This window comes from Myotis myotis, unplaced genomic scaffold, assembly GCF_014108235.1.
Source record: "Myotis myotis isolate mMyoMyo1 unplaced genomic scaffold, mMyoMyo1.p scaffold_m19_p_1, whole genome shotgun sequence".
Lineage (NCBI taxonomy): Eukaryota > Metazoa > Chordata > Mammalia > Chiroptera > Vespertilionidae > Myotis > Myotis myotis.
In genome coordinates, this window is record NW_023416313.1 from 188503250 (window position 1) to 188527286 (window position 24037).

The 24037-nt window shown below is 38.8% G+C and overlaps 1 protein-coding gene and 1 pseudogene across 3 annotated transcripts in view; one reads left to right on the plus strand and one right to left on the minus strand.

The window, feature by feature from the left end:
• Positions 1 to 1234: 1234 nt before the first annotated feature.
• Positions 1235 to 24037, minus strand: part of DLGAP5 (DLG associated protein 5) — a 41816-nt gene continuing 19013 nt past the window's right edge. The window contains exons 12-19 of one of the 3 annotated variants that reach the window (XM_036307855.1): positions 23659 to 23819; positions 19423 to 19518; positions 16190 to 16409; positions 12990 to 13182; positions 9268 to 9328; positions 8268 to 8514; positions 6877 to 6926; positions 1235 to 1719 (exon numbers count right to left, since the gene is read on the minus strand). In XM_036307855.1, the coding sequence (XP_036163748.1) occupies positions 1579 to 1719; positions 6877 to 6926; positions 8268 to 8514; positions 9268 to 9328; positions 12990 to 13182; positions 16190 to 16409; positions 19423 to 19518; positions 23659 to 23819 (1169 nt within the window). In that variant the 3' untranslated portion in view covers positions 1235 to 1578. The remainder of the gene's footprint in view (positions 1720 to 6876; positions 6927 to 8267; positions 8515 to 9267; positions 9329 to 12989; positions 13183 to 16189; positions 16410 to 19422; positions 19519 to 23658; positions 23820 to 24037) is intronic. The other 2 variants (XM_036307872.1, XM_036307863.1) reach the window with 2 other exon arrangements.
• Positions 10458 to 11753, plus strand: LOC118655719 (annotated as a pseudogene).

Here is a 24037-nt window from a genome sequence, read left to right on the forward strand (position 1 = left end):
ATAGCCCAAGAACACTATCTAGTTGTAAGGGACACTGAAGGCTGCCAACATAAAAATCCATTCCCGATGTCCTGATAATTGTGGTTTTATTCAGGTATGATCCCAGATTCAGTAGGGAATCATTAGTTTAAGTCAATCCCCACTCACTCAGTCTTACTGCAGACAGACATGTGGCATTAGCTGGCCTGACTAGACCACAGGGAAGGACATAGCTCTGATTACCACTAGCAGCTACATTATGATCCCAAAGGACCCAGCCTCAGACACGTGCCAAAGACAACAGAATGTTGGTTCTTGATGCCAACATTGAACTGTTAATTATAAAGTGCCTAGAATCACCCTGACAACTTATGAAATACATTCCTTATTGCTAAGCCAGTTTGAGTTCATTTTACTATTACATAGCAGCAAAAGCTTTCTAAATGATTCACTAGTACACCTTACTAAACTTACCACCATAGATTCTACGACTTTGGTTACTTTGCACCAACATCTTTTACATATTCATTCCTGAGCCCTTGGAAAGCCCTAACTTTTATATATGCTACTTTGTTCTGCCTGTCTTGCTTGAATTGTTCAATTACAGGCTGTTAATGAATAAAAGCTATTTTCATCTTTTGGTAAAACTTTAGGCACTTAGAGAACATTCTTCTAAGTCAGCACCCTACACAGCCTCCCAACTGCTCGCATGGATTTAATAAATACTGTCTTTCCCACAAGCCTAATACCCCTTCCTCTGACAATAAAACAACATGTGTTTTCTTGTTTGAAAACCCCTAATCTTATGGGGGGTTATCCATAAAGTTCTTGCTTATTGTTCAACTCACTGGAAGGCAGAAATGACTGGGCCCTGGTCTGGTACAAGCGTTAGCTACTCTGAATCTTCTTGGTGCTCTGTTACTCTGACAGCCCTGCCTTCTACAAATCTATAGCTAAGATTTTTATAAAAGAGAAAACATTTCAAACACATTAAGTGATTGACATAATTTTCTTCAAAGGAATAAGGCATTTCCTTCAAAGCCTGTCATTCATGTCAAGGGGAAAATAGGAAAGGCAGGAATTTAATGGGCATCTAGTTAACCATTTGAAACTATAACATGTAAACTGACATCAGCTGAGCCAGAAAGCTCATCCAAACAAACTCAGTATGCCCTGGAAAATCAATATGCAAAGCTGTTCAACACTGACAAATTTAAAGTTCAAACTAAAAATAAAGTATGAAAAGATACAAATATTTCTGTCAAAGTTTAGTATTATATTTTGATTAAGCGAGTAGTCATAAGCTCTGAGTAAGTGTTCTTAGCTTTAAGCTTACACATCTTAAAGAAGAGAGGCAAGGCAGTGGTATATCTTTTATTCTGCATGGCTGTTGTACAAAATATCCCCACTTCCCTTGAGAAATAGTATCATATCTAAAACACACTTGAATGAACACTGAATATTAAAATATTACATGACACCATATAAATGGGTTGAATAGAAGCAAACAAAAGTACAGTCTTCAACCTTTTGGTATTCTAAGAATATACCCCACAGTATTGATAATGACAGGAAAAATGTTTGGAATTATTTTTACATTCAAAGTTCTTCTGGTTGTTCTCCACTGAGGGCCCTTAGAGGTGAAAAGGTAATCAGGTTACCACCAAAGGAAATGTGCCTGGCATGCTCTCGACGTCTCCTCTCCACGGGAGTAAATGGATTACTGCAGTTTAGGTCCGTCTAGAGAATAAATTCAGAGAAGTCACTTACGGAACCATTAATAGTTTCACCAACTGACTTCAACATTGCAAGTTAATAGTAAATTAATAACATAAATAACATTTCCACAAAACAATAAATTAATTAATAACATGATTGTGCAACTTTTCAATAGATCTAATTTCAAATAGTTTTTAATTGAAAAGGTATATTATTAACAGTACATGCCTAAAAAGGTGATTAGTAATATGCAAATGCACCTCAGCAGCATCTGCATGATGAATACAATTGAGGCCATATCTTACGTCATATGCAGATTTCACAAACCTACTCTAACCATATAACAGCATTTAATAGGCTTTGTACTTGAAGGACTATTTTTATATTTTTTTGTTAATCCTCATCCGAGGATATTTTTCGATTGATTTTTTAGAGAGAGAGGAAAGGAGAAAGAGAGAGAGAAAAACATTCATGTGAGACACATCAATCAGTTGACTTCTGCACACACCAGACTCTGGCCTAACCAGGGATGGGGACTGAGCCTGCAACCGAGGTGCGTGTCCCTGACTGGAATCGAACCCAGGACCCTTCAGTCCGCAGGCCAATGCTCTATCCACTGAGTGAAACCAGCTAAGACTGGAGTAAGTAATATTTTTGGTCTAAAACAGACAGATGAACATATAAAAAAATTAAAAAATAATTTCTAGTATTTATGAAAGTAGAAAAGAATTCACAAGGAGAAAAAAGAATAAGGAAAAGTATAAGGTACTAAGATTTACCAACAATGTAATGTATAATTATGAAACAATTTGAATCATATTATGAATATATCAGAACCATCTGGCTTATAAAATTTCTGCTGAATTCCCTTGTACATAATAAGTTGTTTTTCTCTGTCTGAATTTAACTTTCTCTCTTTTTCCTTAACTTTTGCAATTTTAATTAAAATATGTCTTGGTGTGGTTCTCCTTGGATTCATCTTATTTGGAATTCTCTAAGCTTCTTGGACCTGGATATGTTTTCTTTCCCAGTTAGGATTATTTCTTCAAATAATTTTTCTGACCCTCTCTTCTCCTTTTGGGACCCTTACAAAGCAAATGTCATTCTGCTTGATGTTGTTCCAGAGGTCGCTGAAAGTGTCTTTACTTTTAAAAATTCCTTTTCATTTTACTGCTGTCTGGGTGTGTTTCATTGCTTTGTCTTTCAGCTTGTTGATTTGTGCTTAATTTTTATCCAGTCTCCTATTGAATCCCTCTAGTATATTTTTCATTTCAGTTATAATTTCTGTTTGGCACTTTTTATGTTCTCAATTCTTCTTGCAAATTTGGTGAGCATCTTTATGACAATTACTTTGAACTCTTTTTCTCAGGTAGGCTGTTTCATTAAGGTCCCTGACCCATTTGGCAGTGGGCACTGGAAAATTTCAAGGTAAGGCTGTAAACCAGAGTTGTTGACCCTGGCTACCCAGTAAAATCACTTGATGAAGGACCTACTACAGATCATTGAAATAAAAATATCTGGCATAGGGCTGAAAAACAATGTTGTAAACACTGAGTAGGCAACAGAGCACTTTTTTATTTGTGCCACAGTGAATATAAATCAGACAGCTCTGCCTACAGAGGAATTTATAGTCAATAAGGGAAATAGATTCCTGAAATTATAATAAGTTAAGAATATAATATATTCATATTATTCTCTTAAGAAGAGATTATATACACCGATAATGAACTCACAGAAAGAGAAACTTTTATCCCATTTATCACTACAACAAAAAAATTAGGATACCTAGGAATAAACTTAATTTAGGAGATAAAAGACCTGGACTTGGAAAACTACAGGACGTTGAAAAAAGAGATAGAGGAAGATATAAACAAGTGGAAGAATATACCATGTTCATGGATTGGTAGAATCAACATGATTAAAATGTCCATACTACCCAAAGCAATCTAGAGATTCAATACAATCCCCAATAAAATACCAATGGCATATTTCACAGATCTGGAACAAACTCTCCAAAAATTCATATGGAATGAAAAAAAGACCCCGAATAGTCGCAGCAATCTTGAGAAAGAAGAACAAAGTTGGAGGGATCACAATACCAGATATCCTATCCTATCCTCCTATATAATAAAAGAGAAACATGTAAATTGACTGCCCCTTCGCTATGCTCACCAGCCAATCAGGAGTGAATATGCAAATTAACCAACAAAGGTGGCGGGTTGATCTGCATACACAGGCGCTAGGCGGAGAGCAGAAGTGGGAGAGCCGGCAGCTTGGGAGGACGTGGCTCCCAGGGTTGCTCCCTCGGTCACCAGGCAGAGAGCAGAGCAGGAGAGCCGGAGGCTTGGCGGGCCGTGGCTCTCTCGGTTGCTCTCAGCCTGGGGAGCACCAGGAATTCTGGGAATAGTAGTTCTGATGGTAGCCCCAGGACCGGAAGCGGAAGCCCAGAGTGCAGGGAGCACCAGGATTGCTGGGAATCGTAGTTCTGGTGGCAGACGGATCTCCTAGACACTAGAGCAGCGGTTCTCAACCTGTGGGTCGCGACCCCTTTGGCGGTCGAACGACCCTTTCACAGAGGTCGCTTAAGTCCATCCTGCATATCAGGTATTTACATTACGATTCATAACAGTAGCAACATTACAGTTATGAAGTAGCAACGAAAATAATTTTATGGTTGGGTCACAACATGAGGAACTGTATTTAAAGGGCCAGAAGGTTGAGAACCACTGCACTAGAGCAAAGTGAGCCTGGAGCAAGTTACTGTTGCGGTGGGGGATGGAGGGAAAGCAAAGGTGAGAGACATAAGTAAAATCAGAGTGTCTAGGAAACATTAAAGGGAAGATATCCTAAAACTTCCAGGAAATCTCCACCAATGAAGCAAAGAAAAAAAAAAGCCTCTATTATTCTGTGAGCAACAAACCAAACTGGGTTGGGGGTCTCGGACAATTCGCCCATATGATTGCAAAGACAGACAGAAACTCCTGGATTGGAGAGGGTTCCCCTGAGGGCTCCCAGATTGGAGAGGGTGCAGGTCAGGCTGAGGGACCCCCTTCCTGCCCCCTGTGCACAAATCTTCATGCACTGGGACCCTAGTCAACTTTTATTACAAAGCCACTGTTCTCAAAACTGCCTGGTACTGGCACAAGAACAGACATATAGACCAATGGAATAGAACAGAGAACCCAGAAATTGACCTAAGCCATTATGTTCAATTAATATTTGACAAAGGAGCCAAGAGCATACAATGGAGTTAAGACAGTCTCTTCAGTAAACGGTGCTGGGAAAATTGGTCAGATACATGCAAAAAAAAAATGAAACTAGACCACCAACTTACACTATATACAAAAATAAACTCAAAATAGATAAAAGGCTTAAATTTAAGATGGAAAACCATAAAAATCTTGGAAGAATCCATAGGAAGCAAAATATCAGACATATCTTGCAGCAATATGTTTACCGAAACATCTCCTAGGACAATGGAAACTAAGGAGAAAATAAACAAATGGGACTACATCAATATAAAAAGCTGCTGCACAGCAAAAGAAACCATCAACAAAACAACAAGAGAGCCTACTGCATGGGAGAACATATTTGCCCATGTTACCTCCAATAACGGTTTAATCTCCAAAATTTACAGGGAACTCATACAACTTAACAAAAGGAAGATAAACAACCCAATCAAAAAATGGGCAATGGACCTAAATAGACACTTTTCAAAAATGGACATACAGAAGGCCAAGAGACATATGAAAACACGCTCAAAGTCACTAATCATCCGAGAGATACAAATCAAAACAACAATGAAGTACCACCTCACACTTGTCAGAATGGCTATCATCAACAAATCAACAAACGACAACTGCTGGCAAGGATGTGGAAAAAAAGGAAACCTTGTATACTGCTAGTGGGAATAAAGACTGGTGCAGCCACTGTGGAAAACAGTGGAGTTTCCTCAAAAATAAAAAAATGGAACTCTCATTTGACCCAGTAACCCCATTTCTAGGAATATACCCCAGGAAATCAAAAATAGCAATCAGAAAGGATATATGCATCCCTATGTTCATAGCAGCACACTTTACAATAGCTAAGATTTGGAAACAGCCTAAATGCCCATCAGCAGGTGAGTGGATTAAAAACTGTGGTATATCTACACAATGGAATACTATGCTGCTGTAAAAAAGAAAACTCTTACCATTTGTAACAGCATGTATGGACCTGGCATTATGCTAAGAGAAATAAGCCAGTCGGAGAAAGGTAAGTATCACATGATCTCACTCATTTGTGGAGTATAATGAACATAAACTGATGAACAAAAATAGATCCAAAGACACAGAAGCATCGAACAGACCATCAAACCTCAAAAGAAAGGAAGGGGAAGGTGGAAGGAGGGTTAAGAGATCACCAAAAGACTTGTATGCATGCATATAAGCATAACCAATGGACACAGACAATAGGGGGGTGAGGGCCTGTGCTGGGGGGCAGGAATGGGCTGGGAGAGGTCAATGTGGGGAAAAAGGAGACTCATGTAATACTTTCAACAATAAATAGTTTTTTTAAAAAAAGAAGAGATTAAATGTGTCCAATTGTATGCACCTGTGCCTATACATTAATTAACTTGGAGAGATGAGAGCTTTTATAGGAAGACTTCACAGAAAGGCTAGTGTCTGAACTAGACTTAGAGGCAAGAGATCACCAAAAGTAAAGCCAATAGAGCTTTCAAATAAAATAGCTTCCAAATACAGTAATCTAAAAGGAATGGGATGAAAATAACCAATGACTAAAAGCAACACAGACATTATCTTCCCAAGTGCATGCTTCAGATGGGCAGAAACCTTGCCTTATGTTTTCCTTGCATCACTTAGAAATACCTGTCATAATCCAAGCCACATATTAGATACTCAAATATTCAATCAATTTGTCATAAGAAATTTGATACATAAATCATATGGCAAAATAAATCTTCAGAGTTTAATACTAAAAATTACTATATTTTAAAGTATATAAACATGAAAACTTTGTTTCCATTGATAAAATTAACAAATGGATTTCACAGTAAAGAAAACAATGAAAAGATGTAAATTTTAAACTTTGTATACAAATTAAAAAGTGAGTAATATTCTTTTTATAAAACAAATCTAATATATAAAGACACTTTTCAAATTAAGTTGAAAAACTTACTGACTCAAGAAGATGGCATTCAGTAGTAAGACCTTTATTATCAAATAATACTGAAAAACAAAAAAGAATTATTTTTAACTTTTTAAAGAATATTCTTGTAGTTAGAAATAAACAAAGCACTGAGAAATATGAAAAGTTCCATATTATCAAATGCTAAGACAAAAATATAGGTCATCTTATGTTACAAGGTTTTAAAAAATGTGTTTGACTTTCGCCCAGCCGGTGTGGCTCAATGCTTAAGTATTGACCCATGAACCAGGAGATCACTGTTCGATTCCTGGTCAGGGCACATGCCCGGGTTGTGGGCTCGATCCCCAGTAGGGGATGTGCAGGAGGCAGCCAATAAATGATTCTCTCTCATCACTGATATTTCTCTCTCTCCCTTTCTCTCTCCAAAATCAGTAAAAACCTATTTTTTAAAAATATGTTTGACTTTTTAAATAAAGTTCTTATCCTTAATTTTAGTATTTTAAAGAATCTTCTATAAACAAAGCTCATGCTTGTAATAGTAAAGGTACGTAAAAGATGCTAGAAGAAGAACATAGCTGGAGTGTATTCAATGTTTGGCCAAAGTAATGATGATTTTGCCTTAGGCTCCAGCCACGACAGCACCATAGAGTAGCAGATGTAAATAGTAGGTGAAAATGTCATATATTATAACAAAAATACAAGAGCCAGGATTAAAAATGGCAGCGGAGAAAGTGGATACTACACAGACATGCTCCCAGGACCAAAAATAGAAAAGCCATTTCCTACTGCAGAACAATCACAACAAAGTAGGTAGGAATAAAAGCATTAGGGAAGAAAAATAAGGCATTTTGAAGAAAGGCTTGAGGATGTATGTGCATTGAAAGAAGAACTAAAAAACATTTCAGGGAATTTTTCTAATTCTGACTTTTCATAAATAATGAAGGATCCCAAAAAGTTAGGTCTAGCCTGGCCAGTGTGGCTCAATGGTTGAACATCTACCTATGAACCAGAAGGTCATGGTTCGATTCCGGGTGAGGACACATGCCCAGGTTGCAGACTGGATCCCCAGTGGAAGGCATGCAAGAGGCAGCTGATCAATGATTCTCTCTCATCATTGATGTTTCTCTCTCTCTCTTCTTCCCCCTTCCTCTCTGACATCAATTAAAATATACTTAAAAATGCTACTTATGTCCAATGTGGACTAGTATCTGCTGTTGATTTTAAATAGGTTTACCTCAGAATGCTGTGGGTGGAGAATGGCACACTACAACACAAACTAATTCTCATAAAATATCGACTTTGTCCAATTTTTCAACCTTTGTTTTTAGAAACTGGTACCAGAGGTATTTACAATAATCTATGCATTAGTGCAATTTCATTTATTTAACAAAGCCTCATTAAATATATTAAAAAGATCTCACCTGACTGGAAAATTTTAGTCTCTTTTTCCTGTGAGATGTTATGTTGTGATGGTATATCTTTTTCAGGGCTACTCATCAAAACATCCTGTGTTGTCATTGAAGAATTTAGTTCCATTCCTTCCACAACATCTGAAATTTCTTCTGTTTTGTTAGTATTAATATCACACGCCACTTCACCAGCAGGTAGAGGCAAGCTCATTCTTTCACTGGGCAAACAATCCATCTTGAAGTTTATCTTACTTACATCCTGGAAATAAAAATGATTATTATATTTAATTATCAAACATTGAAACAATTATAAAAAGTAATTTTGCTATTAAAAATAATAAAAACAGAAGGATGACATTCTGAATACAGGCTAAAGAACACTGTAAATCCTACTATTTTCTTCTTAAATAATGAGTTCAGGTAATATTATAGCAGCAGTATGATTGAAGGAAAGTATACAGCAAGTATCTGTATTCACTTCAGAGATTGGCAAACATTTTCTGTGAAGTGCCAAATAGTACATTTTTTTAAAGGCTTTTTGAGCCGTAGGGTCTTTGCCACAACTATTCAACTACATTCTATTGCAAAAGCAACCAGATAAAGACATGAACAAACAAATGTAGCTATGCTATAAGGAAACAATTTACAAAAATAATCTTGATGTGAGTTGGAAAATACAAAATGGCACTATGGTCTCAAAGAAGTTAAAGTCCCTTGAAACAAGAACTATTATTCAACATTACTGATTTTATTTTATTTTTAAAATATGTTTTTATTGATTTCAGAAAGAGGAAGGGAGAGGGATAGAAACATCAATGATGACAGAGAATCATTGATCAGCTGCCTCTTTTACACTCTCCACTGGGAATCGAGCCCATAACCTGAACCATACCAGCTGGGCCTGACTCTAGATTTCTAACAGAAATTCTGGGAGCTGTTTATGGAGTTACTATGTGTAATTATATAAGTAAGTAACATGCTGGGCTGTCTAGTACACTAGAGCAGGACTTACATGGTTTACTTCAATTAAATCCGGTAATCTAGGACACTGAGCATCTTCTACTACGCTGTTCCTGAAAAAAGAAAAAAATAGCATTGTACTCAGATAATCAAACATATTGCAAGCTTTTGTGTTTGAGACTATCCTTTATGGTCAAAGATGGCACCTGGTCCAAGATCAGGCCTGATGCAAATAGATTAGTTTACGACTATAGCTACTACAGGATGGTCTTACAAAGCAAATGCATTCTTCCCCAGAAAGCTCATGAGCTTGTTTCCATGCTGGTATTTCACCAGCAACTCTCTGAACCTCATGCAAATCCAGAACTACATACTAGAGAAAGGTTAGGGCAGCGGTTCTCAACCTTTGGGTCGCGACCCCTTTGGGGGTCGAACGACCCTTTCACAGGGGTTGCCTAAGACCTTTGGAAAGCACATATATAATTACATATTGTTTATGTGATTAATCACTATGCTTTAATTATGTTCAATTTGTAACAATGAAAATACATCCTGCATATCAGATATTTACATTACGATTCGTAACACTAGCAAAATTAGTTATGAAGTAGCAACGAAAATAATTTTATGGTTGGGGGTCACCACAGCATGAGGAACTGTATTAAAGGGTCGTGGCATTAGGAAAGTTGAGAACCACTGGGTTAGGAGAAAGCTGACTTCTAGGGGGTAAGGAGAAGGGGTGAAGCGACAACTCAATTATTGTATAGCTGGAGTTGGCTACATTTATTGTTAGTTATAGAATACACAGCACAGAATCCTGAAGTTCTTAACTTGCAATTTTATTTAAAATATCTGTCTCAACCTCATGCAAGTTGTAGGGTTTTTTGTGTTTTTTTAATATACTCAATTTTTCTATCTTCGACTTCACTTTGCCTTCGTTGCAAGAAGTCATTTATTTGCAAGATACTTTCTTTCTGGACTATTTTTGGGAATTAAGCAAAAAATTTTTTAGAGAGTAACTGTACTAATCACTTAAATAAAATTAAGGATCTTCTTAGAACAAGATAATAAAATACAGAACATACAAAGTAATATGACTTGCATTTAAGAAATGACAATAAATTTGGTATTTTATAATCCATATTTCTAGAACATCTGAAATATTTTAGTCCCCACAAAAGCTAAATATACTTTGGTTTATATCAAAAATTAAAAATTCTAAAACCTGCACCATGACTGTCTCTTTCTGATAATCTGAAACCTCAGGAGAAGATATACTTCAAAAACTCTGTGGAGACAGCTTTGTAGCATTTTAGTCACATCTCTCAGGTGTGGAGTTTCCAGAAGAACACAAACAGATCTCCTCATTGACTTTTGTAAGCACAGAATTACAAAGTTAGAAGCAGCCATGCAGGATGTGCAGCCATGCAGGAGTGACCAGCCAGAACAAAGAGCTGTCAGTCTTAAGGAAAGAGAATAGAGAACTAAAGAAATTTCTGGCCATCCTGAAGGAATCACCAAGTTGGTATCAAAGAAGCAGGCCAACCACACCTCGACCAGTGGGCATTACTTCCCCAACACAGTCAGTTCTCAGCATAGCAGCCAAGTGGTCAGTCCATCCTCCTCAGTGGCATCTATCTCTTATAGAGTGGCTGGCTGTAGGAGCGTGGGACAAAGAGCCAGAGGTCTTCAGGGAAGGGGCACTCCCAGAGACTCATACTGAAGCTCCTTCACCAGCTTCCACTCACGGCCTATCTTACAGAACTTCATTTGCCTCCTCTGGACTGGGGATTTTTTCTTTCAGACCACCCCTAAATAGCAGGGATTCAGGCCACATACAAGTACTCAACCCCAACAATTCAGGTCAGAGGGAAAGTAGAAGCCCACTAGAGAGGCTTCCTGGTTTCCAGCTACCAGCCCTGCAGACTCTACCAAAAAAGACAGATGGGATTAGCCACGGGGAGAGAAGCATGGGCCACTCCCAGACAGATCACCTTCAAGGTCTGATCTACACATACTGCTGAAGGACAGACAGTAGCACCCAATATCCATTAGGCATGATGGCCTTAGAAAATGTGCCCCTGGCTGTTTTCATTCTGTACTTCCTATCAATCTTTACCATGTACACCAACCATGTCAAATTTGCAGCCCATGGGCCGCATGCAGCCCACAACGAACATTTTTGCAGCTCAGCCAATATAACGGTATGTAAGAAACGTTTTAATAAAAATTTCGTAACTTAATTTTTACAATATCCTGTTATACATAACCTACATATATAAAAGCCTAATGTGTAAATTATCCCCTCAGGAGTTCTACCGAGAGTTCGATCACTCGCTATGATGTGCGCTGACCACCAGGGGGTGGCACGGAATAATGGAAGGCCTGGCCGGCAGCCCGAATGCCCCAACAGGCCCTGATCACAGGCCAGGCCTATGGACCCTACCCGTGCACAAATTTTGTGCACCGAGCCTCTAGTTATTAATAAGAAACTACAATGTTCACTAATGACTAATTACTATAATTGTGTTGCATTCATTTCCCTTACATGCCTTATGCGCAGGTGCACCATTTCACTCCACTAATACTAGCAGCAAATATTTTAGCAGCCAATTGCCACATCATTAATCTTGGACTGACTTGTTTGGTGTGAGCAACAGGAAATATTTCGCTTTCGGAGAACAAGGAAAATAGGTTTATTTGCGTTACACTTATTAATTTGTGCAGTTATTCAATGTCTAGTAAGTTAATGTTCAAGAAAAAAATATTAATTTTTATTAAAATGTTCTATTATTTTATGTTAACAATTACTCATTTATTTCAGCCCTTTGTATTCAGCATGTCTCTATCAAAATAAACCTATGTTTCTATGAAAATTGAAAGTTTTGTTTTTTTGTGGCGCACATAAACATAATTTGGCCCATGTTAGCCTTTGAGTTTGACATGCTTGATGTACACTCTGTATTACCTCCTTGAAAAGTGGTTAGGTCTTATGTAAGGCTAGTGCTTCAGGAAGATTACATTTCTCCTCAAGACATGTGGTTCTCTTATTTCCTACAACTTGAAACAAAGGTTATAGAAACATTTCTTGTCATCCTTGGGGGCGAGGGTAATATGCTCATCAACCATGTTTCAGTTCTAGATTTCATTTTCTAGTTTTGGATACATTCTCCCATTGTCAATGTTAGCAAGCAACAATACTGTTCCCTGTCCTAATTTGGTATACTTTTTTCTGTTTGCCCATCGTTTCCTCTATGTCTAGTTATTATTAGAACAATAACTTTTGCCCTGGCCGGTTTTTCTCAGCACGGTTAGAGCGTCGGCTGACAGACCAAAGGGTAGAGGGTTCAATTCCCAGTCAAGGCCACATACCTTGGTTGCAGGTTCCCCAGCCCCTGTACAGGCTCGCTCAAGAGGCAACCAATCCATGTGTCTTTCTCATGTTGATGTGTCCCTGTTTCCCTTTCTTTCTCTCTCTCTCTCTCTCTCTCTCTCTCTCTCTCTCTCTCTCTCTCTCCCCCCCCCGCCCGCCCCCCCATCCTCTTCCCTCCCCTTCCACTCTCTCTAGAAATCAATGGAAAAAAAATCCTCGGGTGAGGATTAAAAACAAAACAAAACAGTAACTTTCATTTGTTTCCCCTATTTCAAAGTATATGAACATTGTGAAATTAAATTAAAAATGTCTTTCATACTAGTATTTTACCACGTTAACAATCTGAAATAGTATTTCATGTTAATATCTATTAAACTCTTAATAACACATTAAAGAACTACCTGTTTTCAGGAATATTTGAAAGCAAAGTCTTCTCATCAGCCTGTTCCCTTCGGGTACTCCGAGGACCAGGATGCTCTGGTGATGCAGTTTGGCTGAGAAGGCCCAGAGCAGCCCTGCTGTCAGACACAGCTTTGCTGACAGACGTAGGTGTCCTAAGTCTTTGAGAAAGACGTTCAGAAGAGATAGAAAGTCCTAGAAGATGAGAGAAATCACCTCAGTACCAAAAGTTCTTTCATTCACTTTTCATTACAACTAGGAAGGCAGTGAAAATTCTTCCAACTCCCCTACCAAGTACTCTCTTTCTCCTGTAAAATAATGTTTGTTAAAGTCAAATGCCCAGGACCTTCAGTTAAAGACAGTACTGAACACACACATTATACTCTGCTTCATCTCGACATCCCACTGCTGTAAGCAGGAAGAGATCAACTTAAAAGGCAGAATGCTACAAAGACCAAGGAATCTAAAAAAGAGACAATAACCAGAAAATTTTGGAAGCTGAGGTGTAGATGGGTGAGTGGAATTTTACTTAGTAGATGCCGGGAGCTGGTCCATGCTTGCTGTTTCAAGGGACCTGGCATATATGGCATACTGTTCTTAATATGTTTGCTCACCTTCTTGGCACTATGTGTTTTAAACAAGGTCTCTGAGAAAGATTGTTTCCCCAGGTAGGGATTTTCCCCTGAAGTTAGGGAGGGAATAAAACCTCTTAACTAAGTGCCAGGCGGGTAATTAATCACTTTAACTATGAACAATCATGCTTAAGCTACATAATCTTTACTCCCTGGAATGGAGATAAGAAACGCCCTAACCTTTGTAATAGAGATTGATAGGATTGAATCAACTGGTATAAATACAGATGCAACAAGACAGCAAGACTCAGAACTTAGAATACAGAACTTAGAACACAGAACTTAGAAGACAGAACCTACTCAGAACCTAGAGACGGAAGAACTTCACTGGAGAGAACATGGCAAAAGATCCTGGACTGAACCTGACTACAGAAATTGGCAAGAGAACCTGACTAGAACCTGGTGACTGAACCTGGCTGGAGAACCTAGCGAGGGAACATGGCTACAGAACCTGGCTGGAGAACCTAGCAAGAGAACATGGCCACAGAACCTGGCTGGAGATCCTAACCAGAACTTCGCTGGAGATCCAGACCAGAACTTGGCTGGAGATCCTGGCTAGAGATCCTGGCTAGGCTGCTGATGAACTAACTGAATGCTGCCTCCATGTCATTCCTTCTTAGCCGACTCCATCCACACCTTTGGGGACCCCTGGACCTGCTGGGGTTGGACCCCGGCAAGTAGACTCAAGAAAAGAAATCCTAAGTAACTAGTCAGGAAAGATGAGAATCAACCCCTCAAAAGAGCTGGTGGCCTCAAGTTTCTCTGGAAGTGGAGATAAAGATGGAGCTAAAACAAGATTGGTTCAAAGTCACTTCAAAGAACAATTAGAGCCCAGGTTTCTTTCCTCATTCTGCACAGCTGGGCAACTGTCATCATCCCCTTCCACCACCAATATCAGATACTGGAGGCTTATTTTCCCCAAAAAGGAAACAGAGGGTCTCTGGCTTAGGGATAACAGGTGAGGCTAAAAGATGGGTCCGATATGGAAAACAAGGGGATTAAGTGAGTATTTACAAATAACCTGTTGAGACACAGGTTTCCTCCCCAACATGGCTCCTGAAAGACTGGCAGCCAGAATTATACTCTCCAGGCAACAGGCTAAAAGAATGTTCTCTGGGGAATCTAGCCCAAGAGAAAAGACAAAAACAGTGATCTGCAGGTTCCCAGCATGAGGGCATAGCTAAACCACCCACAGTAAAGACCCTGTCGGCAGCCATGAGCAGGCTGTGAGCCATCACCAGCATCCGAGGAAAGCCTCTAAGGCAGTGGTTCTCAACCCTGGCTGCACATTAGAGTCGCCTGGGAATCTTTTTAAAATCCTGATTTCTGGGCCTCATCCTCCGGAAATTGTTTCTTTGTTATGGGGTGGGGCCACAACATTAGTAACAAAGAAACAGAATTTCCGGAGGATGTGGCCCAGAAATCAGGATTTTAAAAAGATTCCCCAGGTGAGTCTAATGTGCAGCCAAGGTTGAGAACCACTGCTCTAACGTGAGAGAGAAACCAAAACCCAACAGATGAAAGTATCTTGGAACAAACACTGACGACAGGGGAAGGAAACATAAAAGCTATCATTACTGCCCGCAGAAAGATAAGATAGTGCAGGTATGAAACAAGTACAGGCTGTAATAAAATGAAACACCCAGAGAATGAGAAAGAACTATTGGGAATTAAAAACATCATAGCTCACATGAAGTTGAGGAAATCCAGAAAGTAGGAGAAAACAAGCACAGGAAAGAAACAGAAAAGTAATCTCTTTACCAGGAGAAAAAATATGTATTTCTGAAGAAAAAGATCAGAGAGAACACGAGCGAGTAAATCAAAGGAATAATTCAAGAAAAAACAACAACCACCCTACACTTGTTTAGAGAGGGCTGTAAACAAGTTAAGACTCCAATGCTCTCTGAAGAATTACTAATCACTATGCTGTACACCTGAAACTAATATAAATAAATTCAATCAAGATAAATAAATCCAATCTAATAAAGATAGTCTATGAAAAATTGCTATTGAAAAATATACCCAGTTAGAAAGTTATAAGACTTGTTTCCTGAAATACTAAAAACTGGTTTGACTGGAATTTTTTAAAGTTAGGAAATTAGTATACGTACTTGTCCCCCAAAAAATCAAAGTTTTCATATAAATGAAAATAAAACCAAAACCACCCATAAGTTTCATTTTAAAGCACAGCTAGAGCATTGTGATAGCTTGTTGACTAAGTTTCGTTTGCATTTAAGTTCTAATCCAACTTATAACTAAGAAAATCCCTAACTTCTCATGCTCCCATTACGTTCCTTACCTCTTGGGATCCTGTAACCTACCTCACAGGATTGTGGGGGTCAATAATAACAGATGTGAAATCACTTAGAAAACATAAAAGCAATTTCAGAAGATATATCACACTTAAAGGACCCATCCAAATGTGATTTGCATGTGTTTGCGAGTGAGTATGTAGTCTATTTTCCAGAAATCAGAGAGTTTCTATCCCTTCATGTGAAAACTATCTTTCACTTCTTATACAACCTCCCATCCAATCCAAATATTTAAGTAGTCTCAGCAGAAAAACTAACCTGAGAATGATTTAACGGGACTTTCAACTCTGAAAAAGCCAGCATCAAACACAATTTTATCAACTTCCTTTGGCACTACAGAGGCTGCTGCCTCAGCATGTTCTTCCTGCTTAATTCTCTCTCTCATTGCATTTTTTATGGCAGCGAGGCGATTTCTAGCTGCAATTCTTCCACCATCGTCCTGTTTTGGTTTACTTGCTATGCCGGAGACGACTTTTTTCTGCAAAAAGAAATGATGGAATTTATTAAAGCTACTCATTACTACCTTACACAAAAAATAAAGCATACATAAAATATTTCGCACATTCATCATATACTTGTCAAGTTCCTCGTGTGCGCTAAAAATGCTGGGGGTCAAAAGGTAAAGGACAAAGTTCTTGCTCTCAAGGAGTTCATAACTTCACGGTGGAAGAGCTAAATAAGGACACTGAGAAGGACAAATGTCGTGTTAGAGACAAATTCCGAGGGCTATAGGAGAACATAAGGATAACACTTAAATCAGTCTCAGAGGCATCAAGAAAGGCTTACAGGAAGTAGCACTTAGGCGGAAATCACAGTTAGCCAGGCTAAAAAATGATGTGAGGGAAGGGCTAGATAGAGAAAATAGTATGTTTGCAAAACCAGAAGCAAAAGAAAGCATAGAGGAGTTGGCAAGAGATCCACAACAGCTAGACTATAAAATCCCTTACATGTTATGGAGCCACATTTATACAGAGAACAAAGGAACAGAGATTATTGATGATTTTTAATCATGAGATTAAGATTATTGCATTTGTATTTTAAAATGGTCACTCTGACTATAGGCTAGCTAGACTAGAAGGTTACAAGCAAGGGAGAAAGGAGACTGCTACAATGATACTGGGAAAGATGATGGTAGTTAAATTGCGGAAGAAATGGAAAAATGTGAAGAGATATGTAAGAGGCCCAACTGAGAGGACTTAGTGTATTTGATGGGTGTGGAGTGGAGATAGTGCAATGGAGAAAGGAAAGAACCAAAGACCATATCAGGTTTCTATCTTGGTGGGGCCGTAATAGCATTCTGTGAGACAGGGAAACATCAGTGTGTGTGGAGGTGATTTCAGTTTGAGATACAGTGATTTAAGGTATAGTGAGCCAGGACACATAAAGCTTAGCACTAAGTATGGTCCGATTTTGGGAATCATGACAGGGTGGGTAGGATTTCATAGGAAGAATATGGAAGGAGAGAAGAGAGTTGAGGTAGGAATTCTGAATATGACAAACTTTGAAGAGATAAATGAAAAAGAAAAAACTTGCAAACATAACTAAAGAGGTAGGAAGAAAATCAGTAGAATAAAATTTTAAGAAAGCAAGTACACTGTTGTTTAATACTGCAGAAGGAACATTTTATAATTAAGTGTCTGGTAACATCAGCAACTACTGGATCAATAACCTTGGTGATATCTGTTCTAGAGGCATAAAGAGGGGTCAAGCTGAATTGCAGTGAGTTGGAGAAATAAACGGGAACCCAAATAGTATGGACAACTTTTTCAGGAAGCTTATCTGTCATTGCAAGAAAAATGGGAAAAGGGGTACAGATAACTAGAGGGAGCTGTGGACAACACAACTTTAGGTTTTTTTTCTTTTTAAAATGGAAACAAATATAAGATCCTAAACATGTCTAAAATCTGATGGGGAAAAAGGGAAAGAGAAAGCAAAGCTAACTGATGGAATAAGAAGTCAATGAATAAAAAGTAGGAGGGAATGGTATCAAAGTACAGATAAAAGATTCATTTTATTTTATTTGATAATCTTAACAGTGGCCTATATAAAGTAGAAGGAGAGAGACATCTGGTGATAAGGGGAAGAACTGCAGGGCTCTGAAATAATGCTATACTCATACAGCTATTATCTACATCACTGATATTAATGTTTCCATGACTCAAAAAGAAATACCCACAGTAGCTTCAAAGTAGTCAAGCATCCTTCACTCTTTAGCAGATATGAAATTCATTCAATCTATTTCATCACTGTCCTCAGGGTATTTGTCATGAGACTTAATTACTATAATAATTTTATAATAAGGTTCTCTCAATACTTTAACATCTTTAACAGATTCAAAACAGAGTTTTTTGTTTTTGTTTTTGTTTTTAAATATATTTTTATTGATTTTTTACAGAGAGGAAGGGAGAGGGATAGAGAGTTAGAAACATCGATGAGAGAGAAACATCGACCAGCTGCCTCCTGCACACCTCCCACTGGGGATGTGCCCGCAACCAAGGTACATGCCCTTGACCGGAATCGAACCTGGGACCCCTCAGTCCGCAGGCCGACGCTCTATCCACCGAGCCAAACCGGTTTTGGCCAAAACAGAGTTTTTATTTAGATTACATTGCATAATAAAAAACCAACCTAGAAACCTGATTTTATAAACAAAGGCATTTTTCTAAAATCTAAAAGAAAAACTGGCAGTGCTCCAGGTAGTTTGAGAAGTTTCCATTTGAACCAAAAACTTTGAGTTAAAATATTACTAGAAAAAAAAATTATTACAAATAGATTAAGAACAGAATCTATCATGTTAACATAGAGAATTTTATAGAGAAAAGTAACAGGAAATTTTATAAGAAAGTAAATGGAAGAAGGTAAATGTTCTAAAGAGCCACTGTTCCGCTTTTCTATTTAAAAAATTATTTCCATTTTGAAATATATCACACAAAGGGTATATATAAGAGAGGCGGCATAGCCTACTGGTTAAGAACAAGGATTCTGGACTGAGAAAATGTGGCCAGAAACCCAGCTACAACCTGGACAAGTGATTTAATCTTTCCTCAGATCCCTCAACTGTGAAATGGGGTAATAGTACCCATCTCATAGGATTGTTGAGAAGCTTAAATGAGTTAATACATGTAAGGTACTTGGAACAATATTTGGTACAATATAAATTATCTACTACTACTACTACTAGTACAGAAAATATAAAAGCATAGTTTAAAGATTAAAACAAATGTGCACATATTCACTACCTAGCAATTTAGAAGCTCTCAGGGGGCCCTAATTCAATCACAGCCCCTCTGTCTCTTCCTCCAGAGATAACCGTTTTGAATTTTATGTTGACCATTTCCTTATTCTTTCTTCAAAGACAATCAGTATATTGTAAGTAACATACGGAACTCATTTTGTAAAATGATGAAAAATCTGAAGCTAAATGTTTTTAAAGCTTGGAAATAAAAATTCACTAAAGTAGAAGAGTCTATATTAGAAAATTACAAACTTACCCGAAAGACCTTTTTGCTTATATTATTATTATTATTTTGCCATCCAGAGTCCTCAAGTTTGGTCAGATTATTGAACTTCTGGTTTACATCTTCTATCTGTTAATAAATAAAGCACAACCATATCAGTTTAATGCTAACCATCTACACTAATAAAAGACAAACATGCAAATTGACCATACCTTTGCTACGCCATAAGCCATGCCCACCAGCCAATCAGAGCGACTATATGCAAATTAATTCAACCAGATGGCGGCCGGCAGCCACAGAGCTGGAGCGAGCAGGAGGCTTGATTGCCCCAATGATGGAGGAAGCCAAGCTTCCTGCTTGCCGCGGCGGCTCTGAGCTCTCCACTCAAAGCAACAAAGTTTCAATTATAGAAGGTAAATAAACCCCAGATACCTGCTTTCAGCAGCCCATGGCCACAGAGCTGGGGCGAGCAGGAGGCTTCCCTCCCACCCACCCTGGCTGGCTCTGAGCTCCTCTCAAGGCTACAAAGTTTCAATTATAGAAGGTAAATAAATCCCAGAATAAAAAAAAGAAAAAAAGGAGAGGCTGGGAGCTTCTGTCGCCAGGGGGCTTGGCCAGCCTGAAAACAGCCCTCAGCCCCTCACCCAGACTGGCCAGGCACCCCAACGGGATCCCCACCCTGATCCGAGACACCCTTCAGGGCAAACCAGCTGGCCCCCACCCATGCACCAGGCCTCTATCCTATATAATAAAAGGGTAATATGCAAACTGACCCTAACAGCAGAACAACTGGGAATGACTGGTCACTATTACACACACTGACCACCAGGGGGCAGACACTCAATGCAGGAGCTTCCCCCTGGTGGTCAGTGCGCTCCCACAGGGGGAGCTCTGCTCAGCCACAAGCCAGGCTGACGGCTGTCAGTACAGCGGTGATGGTGGGAGCCTCTCCCACCTCCTCAGCAGCGCTAAGGATGTCCAACTGCAGCTTAGGCCTGCTCCCCGCTGGCAAGTGGACATCCTCCAAGGGCTGCCGGGCTGCAAGAGGGATGTCTGACTGCCAGCTTGGGCCCGATACCCCAGGGAGTGGGCCTAAGCCAGCAGGTGGACATCCTCTGAGGGGTCCCAGACTGCAAGAGGGCATAGGCCGGGCTGAGGGACCCCCTGAGTGCACAAATTTTTGTGCACCGGGCCTCTAGTCTATACTAATAAAAGGGTAATATGCTAATTAGACCGGGTGACTGGCCATCTTCTGGAAGTCCAACTTCCTTCTGGACAAAGCCATGGTGGTGGGGGCCAAGGCAGAGGCAGTTAGGGGTGATCAGGATGGCAGGGGAGGGCAGTGGGGACTATCAGGCTGGCAGGGGAGGGCAGTTGGAGGCCATCAGGCCGGCAGGGGAGGGCAGTTGGGGGCCATCAGGCTGGCAGGGGAGCGGTTAGGTGGTGATCAGCCGGGCAGGCAGGCGAGTGGTTAGGAGCCAGTGGTCCCAGATTGTGAGAGGGATATCAGACTGCTGGCAGTCGGACATCCCCTGAGGGGTCCCAGATTGGAGAGGGTGCAGCCCGGGCTGAGGGACACCATCTCCCGTGCACAAATTTCGTGCACCAGGCCTCTAGTATTATATATAACAGTGATGGCGAACCTTTTGAGCTCGGCGTGTCAGCATTTTGAAAAACCCTAACTTAACTCTGGTGCTGTGTCACATACAGAAATTTTTTGATATTTGCAACCATAGTAAAACAAAGACTTATATTTTTGATATTTATTTTATATATTTAAATGCCATTTAACAAAGAAAAATCAACCAAAAAAATGAGTTTGCGTGTCAGAGGTTCGCCATCACTGATATATAACAAACTAATGAACTGAGACTTCAAAAAAAATTGAGTGACTAGGATTGGTGACATATAAAATTACATGAAATCATTCTCAATTTAGTATTCAAATGAAGAATTATTATGGTAAAATTGTTCATTATTTTTGGTCTTATAAACCTCCACAATCTACATAAAGCATGTCATATATGAATAACTCCCCTAAATTATTTTTTATTACTAAAATGGCAAGAGATATATTCTAAGTTATGCAAGGTGAACAAAATATCTGTCTCTTTTTAAACAGTTTATTCTCCTACTGAAGGATATATATTGGTTGCTTCCCAGCTTGGGCAATTAAAACTAAAGCTGCTATAAACATCTGTGTACGTGGTTTTGTGTGGACTTATGTTTTCAACTCTTTTGGGTAAATACCAAGAAGTAGAATTGCTGAATCCTATGGTAAGAGTATGCTTAGTTTTTTAAGAAACTGCCAAGCTGTCTTCCAAAGGGGCTGTACCATTTTGCGTTCCTACCAGCAATGAATGAGAGTTCCTATTGCTTTCCATCCTCACCAGCATTTGGTGCTATCAGTGGTTTAGATTTTTTTTAAAATATATTTTTATTGATTTCAGAGAGGGAGGGATAGAAACATCAATGATGACAGAGAATTATTGATCAGCTACCGCCTGCACCCCCCCTATTGGGGATCGAGCCCGCAACCCAGGCATGTGCCCTTGACCAGAATTGAACCTGGGACCTTTTAGTCCGCTGCAGGCTGACGCTCTAGCCACTGAGCCAAACCAGCTAGTAGTGGTTAGATTTTTGTAATTCTAGTAGGTATGTAGTGGTATCTCACTATAGTTATAATTGGCAATTCTGTAATGATATGCTGACCTGCTGTATATACCTTCTTTGGTAAAGTGTCTGTTCAGGTCTTTTGCCTGTTTTTAACTCAGGTTGTTTGTTTTCTTATTGTCGAGTTTTAAGAGGTCTTTATATATTTTGGAAACCAGTCCTTTATCAAATGTGTCTTTTGTAAAGATTTTCTCCCAATCTGTGGCTTGTCTTCTCATTCTCTTGACACAATCTCATTTTAAAAGATTTAAATAATGTACTAGCAGCAGGATGGGAATGTATGATCCCCATTCTTCTGGTATGTCCAATCTCCTTCAAAGTGATAGTCACTGTCAACAGTTTGGTAAACATGTTTTGAGTCCCTTTACTATGCATCTATATACACAGCTACTCACAATCTCCCCTTAAAAAATTTTATAATATGTAGATGGTACCTCAATACAGCTCTTTAAAAATAAATAAATAAATAAATAAATAAATAAATAAATAAATAAATGCCCCAGGAGCCAACTTGAAGAGGTCCCCCCACTGGCCAAAGCTGGAAAATGAGCATCAGTAAAGATAATAATTTTAGGGGGCTGGGTGGGAACGGGCTAAGGGGGGAACAATGGAGATATCTGTAATAGTGTCAACAATAAAAATAACATTTGAAAAAAAACGATAAAAAGGATAAACAATGCAGACACATTAAATACCTTTAATTTCAGAAATGAGACTTAAAAACAAATGTAAATAGTCATCACTAAAGGATGCTAGTAAACTAATTATTATGAAAACTGATAAACATATTAAAACTGGTAATAAAGTAATACATTATGATGAGTAAGCTACTGTTACCTACTAGTTATTGAAGGAGTATTTTATATGCTTATTTCTAAAATAAGCTCAAAAAGCTAGAAAGTGTCATCTCCTCCACACTTTTACTGATCTTCCTAGTAATTCCCTCTATCACAGCATTTTTTTACATTAGATTGAAACTGCATGTTGTATCTGACTCACTAATGTGCCTTATTAACAACTCCTAGTACAAAGCCTGGCACACAGTAGGAACTCAACAATGGCTAGATGAATTGAAATACTAAAGACCAGAGTTACTTATTTTCTCACATGTATAATCATTATAGACTATTCAACAGCTGACTAATCTCAACTTCCAACTCATATAGAAATTATCTTGACAATATAGGAAAGGGGGACATCAGTCATAAAATATAGACAGTGCTTTATAATTTATAAAGGTGCTATGTAATATCTCATTTACTATTATAGTTATCTAAGCAGCTACTATTACCTCCATTTCACTACTGTTACCTCACTTAAAGAAAAAAAGAAAAGACTACCAGGGGTGGGCAAACTTTTTGACTCGAGGGCCACAATGGGTTCTTAAACTGGACGGAGGGCCGGAACAAAAGCATGGATGGAGTGTTTGTGTGAACTAATATAAATTCAAAGTAAACATCATTACATAAAAGGGTACGGTTTTTTTTTTTTTAGTTTTATTCATTTCAAATGGGCCAGATCTGGCCCGCAGGCCGTAGTTTGCCCACGGCTGGACTAGACTCAAAGTTAGTGTATTCAAAACACTTGACCACATACCTGAAAACTAACCATGTCCCAAAATCCATCCAGATCTGTACAGGTAGTCTCCTTTTCACCTCGTTTATATTCACAATCATCCACTAGGCCTTCAAACTGTTTGAACCTTTCTTTCATAAGGAGTCTTGTTTGACCAACTGTTGTGCGAATAAGATCTTTAGCTAAAGGAAATACGAGGTTTTTAAAAGTTAAAGGACAAAACAGGACCTTTATTGCAAAGCCAACCAATTGATAAGATACCTTACCTCAAATACCCTAGGGCTTGCAGAATCAAATTCTTACCTTAAAGCAAAACAAAAATTTCTTCTACAAAGTGTTGTCATACAAATACTGTTCCATATTGATTTGGGTAATTTTCATTCAGAAAATATTTTTATAT